The sequence below is a fragment of the Euprymna scolopes genome, chromosome 22 (assembly GCF_053919585.1).
Source record: "Euprymna scolopes isolate OS-2025 chromosome 22, ASM5391958v1, whole genome shotgun sequence".
NCBI classification, from domain to species: domain Eukaryota; kingdom Metazoa; phylum Mollusca; class Cephalopoda; order Sepiida; family Sepiolidae; genus Euprymna; species Euprymna scolopes.
The window spans coordinates 115,934,626-115,947,357 of NC_136503.1; the positions used below are offsets into that span (position 1 = coordinate 115,934,626).

Sequence of the window (12,732 nt, forward strand, 5' to 3'; positions counted from 1 at the left end):
TAATATCAGGTGCCTTGCTCATGGGAGAAATGGATAACACAAGGAAGGAAATAATTGTTATGATTTGTGATTTCATTGATAACAACCATTTGTTTTTTTTTTTTTTTTTTTTTTACATTTGTCTATTACAACAATGGCTCTCGATTCAAGACAAACCCATGTACGTGGTGTCTTGTATACATTTAAACTCTCCTTTCTATTTTTTTTTTTTTTTCAATTTTCTTATTTTGTTCTAGCTAGAGGTGGAGCATCCTATTGGATGCCAGACGTTCACCCACTATTTCAGACATTCTAATCGAGAGATTTTTTAAAGATTCTAATTGTTCCTTTAAGTACAATTGTTTGTATCTCTCTTGCACTTGATTCACCGGGTATATTTGTCATGAACCTGATTACTTCTATAATTATTGAAATGAAGGAGATCTTCCTAAGATTCCAATTTCTTTTCATGTTGTGCATAAGACCTTGGTATTTTGTTATCTTCTCCTTCTTAACTTTATTTAACCAAGCGTCATTGGGTCCGTTAACTTCTACTAAAGTTGCTTCTTTCTTCTTGTCTCATATCACTAGGTCAGTTTTAATAGCCCTGTTTTCTGGGTACGTAGTTGTAGGGATTGCATCATCATAGTGGATGGTGTGTGACTTATTTCCAACTGTTTGTTCTGGTAAACATGTTCCCAGAACTTGCTACTATATTCGATATTCAACTTTTACAGAGATAGTTACACACTCCATTATGTCACGTTGTATAGTAGCAAAACCTTACAACTGGATGTCAGGTGACTCACACATTCTACTTCTGTTTGACAGAAGCTGCATTTGTTGTTATTACTGAGACCACTCATCTTCAAATTATTGGTCATGAAGCCTTGATCTTGGGTAGCTATTATTTTATTTGATTGTCGCTTGTTAAACATTAACATTTCCCCTTGGAAAGAAGGTAATATAACAGACACATGTACGTTTGTATGCATCTGTCTATCTAGTTTGTGTCAGGTCATGTCATGTCATATGCTACTGGTATCATGTAACCCAGTACTACCGGCCTCATGGTCGGGTCAGCAGCGACTAAACTGGTTCCCCCAACAGACTTGTTCGGTGAGGAGGGTGGCTAGTCTCCCTGAAGGATTAAAAACAAAACCTTCCAAAGGGCGAATGAACCCTTTTTCGGGGTCAACGGCCAACTAGCACTGTGTGTGTGTGTGTGTGTGTGTTGGGGTGGTGAAGGCAACCTTTCTAGGAGAAGCAAATCTCTGATTTAAAAAACCATAAAACGGGAGACCAGTACCCGCATTAAGCTGGTCTGCAGTTTAACTTGTTGCTGGCTATCTTGCAGTTGCTTGTTGCTGGATCTCAACATTTTGAACCGAGAGAGAGACCTAGTTGTCGTACAAAGCTAAGGATGTAACATTATCTGGGTATAGATACTCCCTCAGGCATTTGTCTATTAAAATGGTCCTGTGGCGATGGAAGTCATTTTTGGGCTCATGGACTTTAAGTGTCTGAGGGAGTGGCACTCGTCTGACTTTGCAATCATCATCTAGTCTCTACCAAACAGCATGCAATAGGTAACAATGAGGGCAGATGGACGAGAAGTGAAGGAAGGGCAATCAGAGTCGGGTGTATCAGTCTTAAAAGTCATATTCTGCAGGCTGTGAATTCAAACCCCACATGAGGGAATACATTTTCTCTTTAATCACAAAATTTTGCTGAAGTTTTTTCAAAACTTTCATCTGTAAAACACGTTCCCATCGATTGCTTTCCTGCAGATTACAACACAGTCATCTTCAAATCCAATGTTCACAAACGCTAATCATAAACCGTCCTCAAAAGTAATCAAATATTTTGCTTTCTATTCATCATTTTCAATCCTATCAGAACATTCATCATCATTCAACTAACAATCTATCCATTTCATTAACACATTAACACTTCTTCTTGAATGGCTTTTAATCTTAATAAGTTGTTATTGAGTCATCTTATGTTAGTAGTCAGGTGCTACAATATTAGACTGTCTGAAGATACTGACCTAAAATGCACCGAATAATTAATTTTATTGTTTTTTCCCTTTCTTTTTGCAAAACTCAATCATGATCTACAAAGTCAAAAACAAAAATAACAAATTTTTTTTATACTAAAAATTTTTTATACTAAAAATCAAATTCCAGAATTTGAAGCATAAAAACCTTTTTCCAAAATGACTGGATGTTGTATGAAATAATCCGAAAAAAAGGGTTGATATGCCGTAAAACAAAACATCCAAACCAAACCACTATCTGAAAAATTTACAAATTCTGAGCTATAAGTTATTGCTTAGTCATTGCTAATAGCAAGTTGATTCTTGACAGACCAGTTTTCCCCTATGTGATCGTCTTCAGCGTGATATATGGATGATCAGCATTTGAAAACCACAGTAGGAATTTTTCTGCGGGTTCTTTGCGATGGGTGACCTCTACAAGGGCTAGTTGTCTTCTTCTTACAACTGCTGACATCCGAGGCAAGCATTCAAATAGTGAGTTGTTCGTGGGATGATTTTTCACATGGGGCACGACACATCAATCTTGATTAAAAAAAAAATTTGATTCTTGTCCAAAATTCCTCCATTTAAAAAAAATAAGAAAGACAAATCTGAATGATGTATACACTGTGATGAAACAAAAATATTATAAATTGATCTAATAGTTTTATTTTTAAATAAAAATAAATTTTATGAATAACTGAAGAGCGACCATCTTGTCTAACATTTTGAAAACAATCTAAAAAAAAGAACAAAACAAAGGGAGATAACTCAGTAAGTAAAACTTGTAATGCTTATGAATTGACATAAGTTGTTTAAAAATGATTCTTTTTATAAAAATAAAACTACCTGATCAATTTATGTAATTTTTGGAATATGATATTTTCATTTTGTCATGGGTATGTATGTCATGTAGATTTTCTACATTTTTGTTTTTTAATAGAGGCAGAATTTTGGATAAAACCAAAAATCCTTTCACAGTTTGGAAGGCAGTGGATTGCAATAGCAGTCATCCAAATACTGATACTCTGTTAATGTTTACCTGTGGTTTCGTGGAGGATTTTACTTTAAACGATAGCTGAGTACATTGCCTAAGTTTGGGAATGGAGGAGTATGAGACTCCTTTGTAAATTGTTCCTGGTCTAAGAGAGATCATTATCCTTGTAAGGTAATCCATCTCTCTATCCTTTACTGGTGCTACCAGATCAGGCTGTCTGAAGATACCAGCTTCCTGACCTAAAATGCACCATATTGGTAGTTTTTTTTCCCCTTTTCCTTTGCAAAGCTCGGTCATGTTCTGCAAAGTCAAAAACAAAAGTAACGGTTTTCCTTCTCTTTCTCTCTCTCTTTTTCGTTCTTTCTCTTCCTTTACTTTTTTCTTTCCCAATGGGAAAATGGGTATGCGCATTGCAACACTCCACTTTGACCCTTACTTGGGCTAGATGAAAGATTGGAGAGGTCTGATCCAATCACTTGGCTGGTCACGTCAAGCCCACCATATAAAACCTCTACAAACCCATTCATAACTATTAATATTCCTATTCCAACCCTCACAACTAATTACCACCACCACTCCAAATATGGTAGAAAGCAGTGACTGAGGGTCAGTTGGTTATCTATCTACTATTATATATAAGGAACTTTGTGTCTCTGTGTAAGAGTTCGTTTCCTATACATGAAGGTGTGTCTGGGAGTGTTCTCACATAAGGTTTGTATCAGAATGCATCTGATAATTATTGAAAATCGAAACAATTTGATTAAAGAAAGAAGTTTGATTCTTTTATAAGACAGAGGCACGTTTGAAATGGCTGTTTTTGTTTAGAGCACAATTGAACCATGATACTTGATTTTTGCATTTTAAAGTGAAGCCATTATTTACAGATGATTTTATAAAATAAACAGATTCTCTACAGTGCAATGTAAATTACAACGTACTCTGAACTAAGTCACTGCAGGGACGCATAGGAAGCTTCCTCCACTGCAAGGAGGGTTCCTAACTAGAGTAGGCAATCAATCGATTTGATTTAAAAATGGACGATTTCACCGACTTCAATGACAATAAAAGTATGGGAAGGTGGAACATTTGTTGATCCTCATTCAATCCCAGACAACGTCGGGTCTCCCTGCTAGTTTAAAGATATAAAGAACTTGAAACATTAAAAAACTTTTACCAAAAGACTGGCTTGAATAACCCGAAAAGGCTTGATATGCTGTAAAACCAACTAACTAGTCCGCTCAGTCCATTAAATCCAAAGTAGCTGAGCAGCGGCTTGGTTCCCACCAGTTTTGGTAAATAGCAAACAAGATCCTGAAAGAAGCGTGCGTTCTATCCCAACCATCATCAATGGACCTGAGGTCATCTTGTCAGCATCAGACTCTTTGTCAAAAACTTTGAAGCTAATTCTACTCTATGTGACCAAGGCCATCAATTCCCCGTATTTCCTCCTATAACAGACAACACGCTATGCAACATACAAATATCTGTGTGTGAGGTCGCCAAGCTAATCAAGGACCTTGATTCCAGTAAAGCAACTGGCCCTGACGGCATTCCAATTTTAGTGCTAAAAAAGCTCCAACCAGAACTTGCCCCCATACTTACAAAACTGTTTAAGCGTTGCCTTAAGGAGAAGTGCTCCCCAACACCCTAGAAAACCTCATCAGTATGCCCTGTATTTAAGAATTCAAGTGATAAGTTATCTCCCTCTCAGTACAGACCAATAAGTCTCCTGTGTGTCATGAGTAAGTTGCTGGAATCCATATTAAATAGAGAAGTAGTCAACCACCTCAGCAGAAATAACCTTCTTAGTGACATGCAATACGGTTTCCGTTCTGCCAGATCTACAGCAGATGTGCTTACGGTTATATCTCATAGGATTAGTGAATCTCTCAACAAAGGCTTCCTTTCTAGGGTAATTGCTTTTGACATATCAAAGGCTTTCGACAAGGTATGGCATAAGGGCCTACTTCACAAGATTTCCAGCTACGGTATAATTGGAAATGTTTTCTCAATCATTAAATCATTTCTCTCCGATAGGCTCATAAGAGTAGAGGTTGATGGGCAGAAATCAGAGGCCCATAGTATTAATGCGGGAGTCCACTCAGGGGTCCATCCTGGGCTCAACTCTCTTCCTGATCTACATCAATGAGCTCCCAAAACACATACTGTAATCATTCGTTGACATCTATGCTTATGACACAACCATCTATGACAACACATCTGAGGCCGTAAATTACAAAGCCCTTTCTGATTCTCTCTCCTCTGATCTTGAGTGCGTGGTACAGTCGGGGTAGAGGTGGCTGGTTACTTTTAATGCATCTAAAACCAAGCTCCTATCTTTACATCATCAACACTCTGATCCCCAGCTAGCATCAATTGAAATGGATGGCTCTCGTCTAGGGGAGGCTCCATGTTTTGATAAGCTTCTGGGCTTGACTTTTACTCCTAACCTGAAATGGAACACGTACATCAAGTCAGTTGCCAAGGTCACTGGAAAAATGGTAGGATCCTTCTACTGCTCCAGAAGATATCTCACTGCTGATGCAATTCTCCATCTATATAAAAGCCAAGTACGTCCAAGGATGGAGTACTGCTGCCACATCTGGGCAGGAGCTGCTAAAAACAGCCTATCCTGCCTTGACAGAGTACAAAATAGACTTTATGGTTTAGTGGGGAATGCCCTTTTCTCTTCCCTGCAACCTCTCTCCCCCAGAAGAGATGTTGCGAGCCTGTCTTTGTTTTATCGTTACTTCCATGGCAAGTGCTCGTCTGAACTCCAATCTCTGGTCCCCCCTCGGCAATCTTTCACGAAAAACACCCGTCTAGCTGAAACCACTGTAAAAAATTTTCCCCACTCTTTATCTGCGCCAAAACCAAAACGTAGATTCCATGAACAAAGCTTCTTTCTTAGAAGTGCATGCCTGTGGAACTCTCTTCCGTTTGCCTGTTTCCCACCTGACTACAACTTGGATGTCTTCAATTCCAACATAAACAAATTCCTGATGAACCACCCCCTTAAGTAAGACACTTTATCAAATCTCCAATACTAATGATTACTACGATACTATCCCATTGATTACTGTACACGCAATAACCCTTATCCCTGAGTGACTTTTCGGCCTTGATAAGTGGTGACTACCTTATATAAAAAAAAATACAAACCTTTACAAATAGTTGTAGTTTGTGTTGCAATCAACGGTTTGGTATTTCAGTATTTCTGATGTTTCTGTGGAAGCTCATCCAATATGACAATTGGAAGATGTGCTGCTTCAGTTGATGAAGAACTGCAAAGCATATACCGATGTGCCGATCCATATAAATATGCAGTCATTAGAACAAAACATGACTTGATAAGTGGTGACTTATTAATAAAACAACCAAAACCGTAAATCACATCCCAAAATATATTTTAATAATTATTTAAGGAGTAACAAATGATATTGTCAAGGCATTAATGGGGTTGAGATACTTGAAGGAGATTAAAAGCACCTCTGTTTGTATTCCTCTGATTTGTCTCACATGAGACGAAGAAAAAAGGGACGCCAGGTTCCATGTAAAAAATACCAGCATCATCTTTGCAATTAAAGCAAATTTATTTAAAATTTTCGTCAACACAGGAATATATCGCCCGCACTGAGGATTGAACCTTCAACCTCAAGAAGACTATCACTTAGAACTGATTATTACCATTTATATCCCTAATGCCACAGTAGGGCAGATCGATTTTGGAACCCCGGTGAGGCAATGGTGATGATAGTTGGGGTTTGACATAGAAAAGACCTACACGAAATATTTTTCTCAAAATCGTTATCTTTGCTTGAGGAAATGACTTTAAAAGTTGAAAAATTGAAGCGATTAAAAGTATTTTAGTGAAATGTTAAGAACGTCCCGTCATCCAAACAATCCTTCTTTTGGTTTTGACTTTCTTAATTGAAATTGATCAGAGTTGTTTGGCAAAAAGTTATTTCTCTTTTTATACAAACGCACGCATGGAAACAGAAAGTTTGGAAATGCATCTCGATTTCAGCCTTTTCCTGACTCTTGACTACTTGAATGAACATATTTTTACTTGAATGAACATATTTTTACTTGAATGAACATATTTTTACAATCTACATGCTTGTTCTTCTTTTCCAGTTAATGTTGGCATTGGCTCGGATCGGCCCAGCTCGTGCTCATAGTACGGATGAAGAGTATGATGTTATGCATGGCTTGAATCATGCAATCGAGGTCCTTTGTGAACCAAGTGAAATGCAACATACGCTCCGTACTGAATTATCAGACAACACTCCAACCGTTATCAACAGGGGAAGAATCATTTGCTTAACTGCCGTGAAAAGGTAATTTTTTTTATTTATTCATGTCTTCTCATCTGTCTGTTCTCATATCTCGATAAAAACACAAATCCTAAAAAATTGTCTGTTTTTTTTTATTCTTTGGGTGTCAACTGAGCAAGTTGTCATCGGAAGGGTCGATTTTCAGTGTTATTATGCACTGCTTTTGAAATAAAATGCTGACTCATTCCTGAAATTTGTGTCCAGCTAGAGAGGAATGAGCCGGGCAGAGGAGAAAGAGGGGAATAGGGAGAGAGAGAGAGGAATAAAACAGGGAAGGAGGAAAGAGAGAAACATAGATAGAAGTAGAGAGGTAGAAGTTTTGATAGAAATATATTACACTTTGGCCCCGAGCAATGTCAAGTAGTCCTGCTAGTCTCATTTAAAAAATATTTTTTTTATTTTTGTAATTTTCTTAATTAGCTGGCTTTGAACAGTGAATTGTATGATTTTTATTTATCCCTCTTTCTCTCGAATCTATTTTTATTACTTCTTCCCATGTTTTCCGTGACCTTCTGTCAACCGAACCTAATACCTCAACTGTTCTATATGTATATACTCACCAAAATCACACCATCAAAGTCTCCAATTCGGTTTTGGTCCTGGATATGACCTAAAACTATATCCGATGGTGAGACCCCACCTTGCGGGCCTTGGGGAGTGTGGAGCCACCCTTTAATTGCCATTGCTCTCAGGTCCACTCTGACCAAAATCGTTCTTCAGAATAACTAGATTCGGCATTAAATAACCTGAAAACGGTTGATATGCCGTAAAACAAAAACCAACCAACCAACCAATTCGGTTTTAGATACAACCTAAAAATATAATAGTTATGTCTCTTGGCCAAAAGAAAGAAGAGTTATCGCCCTTGGAAAAGAGCAGGTTTGCCCTGAGAATTTAAAAGGTAAACAAAATGTCTCTCATAAGAGACTAATCATCTTGCATTCAGCGGTTGTTACTGTAGCAGTTTGCTCTGTAAGCTGTTGTTAAGCCAAAATGTGTCCTTTTGGTTGTTTTTGATTCTGGGGTTCCTCAACTATATTTGATTAACAATTAATAAAAAAAAAGAACATTTTTGTGTCAGAGAGAGGGATAAATAGCAAATATTTAAAACTAGAAACAGAATGTATTTGTTTGAATCATAACACAGTTGTTAGATGCATCTTTAGGAAATTTTTTCACGCTTAATTTTGAAATAGCATTTTCGTCACAAAACTCGTAGATTGAATGGACGCATCTTAATTTAAATACGTCCAATAAGATGCTCTGTTAGTTGGTCTTTCATACTTAAGGCTCATTCCATGGAAAGTGGTCCAAAATCAGAGAATTTTAAATCAATTATAGTCTAGCATTATGTTTTTTTTCTGAAAGACAACACCCTAAACAACAAAAAACATTTTAATTCTGATCTTTTCTGTGTTGTCTGTGCTGAGGCTATAAACATAGGCTATTTATTGAAGTAAAAAAATGATGAGAATTGCCTATTTTTCAAGCATTCATTTTTACTAATAAATAACATAGAATTATGTTTAATTATATTTTTCATGATTGAGACATATATAGATTTCAAAATAATTGAGACCCTGAGTTTCTGTTGTTAATCATTTTTTCATTAAATTTTCATAAAGTTAGCCCTATGTCCATGTAATACGTGACGCTTAATCGACTTTTTTTTTCTCGTTCTTTAATAAAACTCCCGAGGAAAAAATCCTTCCTGGTTATAAACTAGCATATTACTGCAAACAAAATAATAGCAAAAAAAAAAAAAATCTAGTTATTTTTTCTTCTTGAAAGAACACTTTGAATTTGTGTAACACACGTGACGTCACATGTGTTACATGTCACTTCAAAATTCTCAGTAATCAATGGATTTAAATATGATAAATAACATATTCATACAATGCTATAAAAAGATTTATTATTGAGAAATTTTAGGTTGAAAATAATAAAGAACATCCTGATTTCTTCCAATATCTACCATTGGTGGACTTGGTTTTCCGATCACTTTCTCGGGCCGGTATGCAATTATATCAGCTTTTTTTTTTACCAGTACCATTGGCCTTTGCTGGAATACTTCATTACTGATACTTCTATATCAGTATTTATAATTGATAAAACTTTACTAGGAAATAAACTTTCTATTCAATTTTTTTGTTCTAAGTGAACATTAAAAAAAAAAACATTCCACGCTAAAATAGGACATTACTGAACAAACACATATGTATATATAATTGCCATATATATATTTTCTAAATTTACTATATATATATATATATATATATATATATATAGCCATGAAATTTGAACAAAACGTGACTTTTCATTCAAATGTTAGAACATCATAAAGTTGAGGTTTTCTAGTACAAAATAAATCAAGATAGAAACTTCATTCAAAAGGTATACAATAGCCAACAGACATTTTGTTTTTATAATCACACACTTGTAATGTTTTCTAAATAATTAAAAATAAAAATTAAAAAATGTAATTCATTGCTGTAAACCACTTTGTAAACAGACATTTTGTTATGCATTTACATGACGGTAGCACACGCGCTCGAGTGACACTTGCGTGAAAAGTACTTAATTCATTTCAAATTTTATAACAAAAAATAATGCATTGTTTTATTTGCCAATAATTTCAAATGGCAGCATTTGGTAACCAGTACTTTTCAGCTTTGTTGATATGAAATGTTTTTATTTTAAGGTCCTTGTCTAAATGTTAAAAATAAATTATCAAAGAAAAAATAAATAATTAAAATATTTAATTTTTCTTTTCATCACAAGTTAAAATATTCAAATGTTGAGAAAATAAATTTCTTTATCAACCGTATGGAAAACTAAGCTGGCCTTGTCGATTTCTTTTACACTAAGTCACCAATGTGGATTATTGGTGCTTGCTGCTACTGCTGGAAAAATGAACGCTGTCCGAAAGATTTCTACTCCAAAATTCTTATATATATGTATTCGTTCAAACAGTTTTCAAAAAACTACTTCATATATTTTTATGATACGTACATGAAAAAATAAAGATTTTTACACTAACTTGTGCAGGTTTGAAATCTTTTGAATGAAAATTGTTTATGCTATAAAGCCTGAACTTTAAGGAACGGTACGATCCAAACCAAATGACCAGCTTAGGACAAAAACTAAGATTAAGAAAATACTTTATTAATTATTTATTGATTGGTTGTCAAATTTGAGTATTTTCCCACTTCACAGAACTTTGGAAATCAATGAGATTTCGCAAGGGTAACGCACGTGACGCTATGGTGTAACACATGTGACATACCTTAATTCTCAGGGGTACGATAAAAAAAATTTACTAAAAGACTAGTGTAATAATTAGAAGACTCCATAAAAATTTAGAAAAACACATTTTTATAAAAAGAAAAGTAAAGGCACAATTCACAGAGTTTATAGATTGTTTAACAATTTTTAAAATATCCTTCCCGTCTGAATGTAATGCACGTGACGCTAGAAACAAGACTATTATAAAAAATGGTCATAGGTATGATTTTTTTTTTATGTACTATATGAAAGAGTAATGCCTTCAGACTAAATAAGCCCCCCCCAAAAAAAGAGAGTAAAATATTATAAGGGCGATTTTAAATTAATATTATTGGTGAAAACCCTTCCGAACTGTAACACACGTAACCTGGAATGGCCCTTAAGCTTAAAAATAGCATTTCAGTCTGTTGCATTTAATGTTGATATAAGAATTTCATGGCTAAATGTGTCAGTGGATTGTACGCTTAAGAATCTTGTTTTATCTATGCAAATGTTTTTTGAACCAATCAGTTTTTAGAAATTAGTCGCTTCTCAGGACTAACACTTGATCTCTACATGAGATACATAAATATCTGAATGTTCAGTTAAAGTTCTTTATCACTCAACGATTGAACTAGTAATGAAGTGACGAACATTAATTGACCAGTTAACTATGTTATAGCATATCTTTGTTGTGATTTTTTGATCTTACTAGATTCAGGACAGAAATTTATCTAGTCTGGTGGAGTACCCACCTCAATGCTGCTACTAGAGAGAATGTCGTTTGGAGAAGATAGATAATTCCTTGTATAAGCTAGTGTGTAGCTCTGCAGAGGGGACCTTATTTAGCTTTTAAATTTTTTTGTGTGGAAATTGCTTCAGACAAGACATAAAGCCACTTGATGTAAGGTGCTAACCAGGACGAAACATGATTAATGGAAAGACAGAAGTTGTCTAGAGATCTTGAAAATACCAAGGTAGAAGGAAAACAATGAGCAGGAAGAGAGTTCCACAATCTTGCAGTCCCTGGAAAGAAGTTTTTGGAATAGAGAGCTATATTATAATGAGGTCTTAAAACAGCAAATTGGAGACCTCTGGACCAATGAGTCAAACGAGCTGGAACAAAGGACGCAGGGAGTAGATCAAACAATTCTAAATAACACCTGTCATAATAATATTTATAAAAAAGACAGACTAGCAACATCACGTCTGTGAGAGAGAGATTGCAGTGAAGAAAGGTAGGGCCAATTAAATTACAGATACGTTTCTGCAATTTATCAAGAACCTTCAAATGGTAAAATATGACCAACTACTCCATCTGATAGTAGATTTGCAGAGATAGAAAATAGCTTCGGGTGTGAGAAAGTGTTTGGATTGATAGAGAAAACCGATTTTATGAAACGTAGAAAGAGCAATGGATTTAATATATGGATTCCAAAAAAGATTTGATGAGAAAGAAAGACCAAGATGTTTTAGAGTCGGATGCTATGTTATTTTAAATATTTGGTCAAGGTACTTGTAAGACGAAGTATCCTCATACTAGGTTTTCCTCACAAACACCTGTAAAGAGAGACTCAAGAAGTGTCGAGTAGGCATTTAAACTTCTTCCTATAATATCCCTCCAATTTTCATTGAAGTTTTTTTTATTTATTATTACTAAAGGGAAATAACTCTGGCTTTAAGAATTATTTCCCTTGGTGAAGAAACTATTTATGCTGTATGTTTTCGAATTTAAACATTATTAGTTTTATCCTTTATCTGTGGTGTGGAAATATCCTCCACATTTATTCATATTCAAATGCACATTGGTCTTTATTATTGAGACCAATGTGCATTTGAATATGAATAAATATAAATCCATTCCACAAAAGTTAGTGAGTTTTTTTCTAGCGCACGGATCATTTCAAATAGTATGGAGATATTTAAAAAATAAAAAACACTAAATGTGTTTGCTCAAATTGTAACCATTAAAAAAAGAAGACGTTTAATTGTTATATGCACCTTTGCGATTCCAAGAGGTTCTCTCTGACACACTTAACTTTGAAATAGAATTTTTATTAGTCTGTCATGCCGCAGTTTGAACTAGCATTTTCATTCGTCTGACATAGTTCAGTTTT

At 35.2% G+C, this 12,732-nt stretch overlaps 1 protein-coding gene across 1 annotated transcript in view; it reads left to right on the plus strand.

Moving 5' to 3' along the window:
- Positions 1–12,732, plus strand: part of LOC145243682 (integrator complex subunit 13-like) — a 1,170,185-nt gene that overhangs the window by 7,361 nt on the left and 1,150,092 nt on the right. The window contains exon 3 of the mRNA XM_080106736.1: positions 7,152–7,354. Coding sequence (XP_079962862.1) covers positions 7,152–7,354 — 203 coding nt within the window. The remainder of the gene's footprint in view (positions 1–7,151; positions 7,355–12,732) is intronic.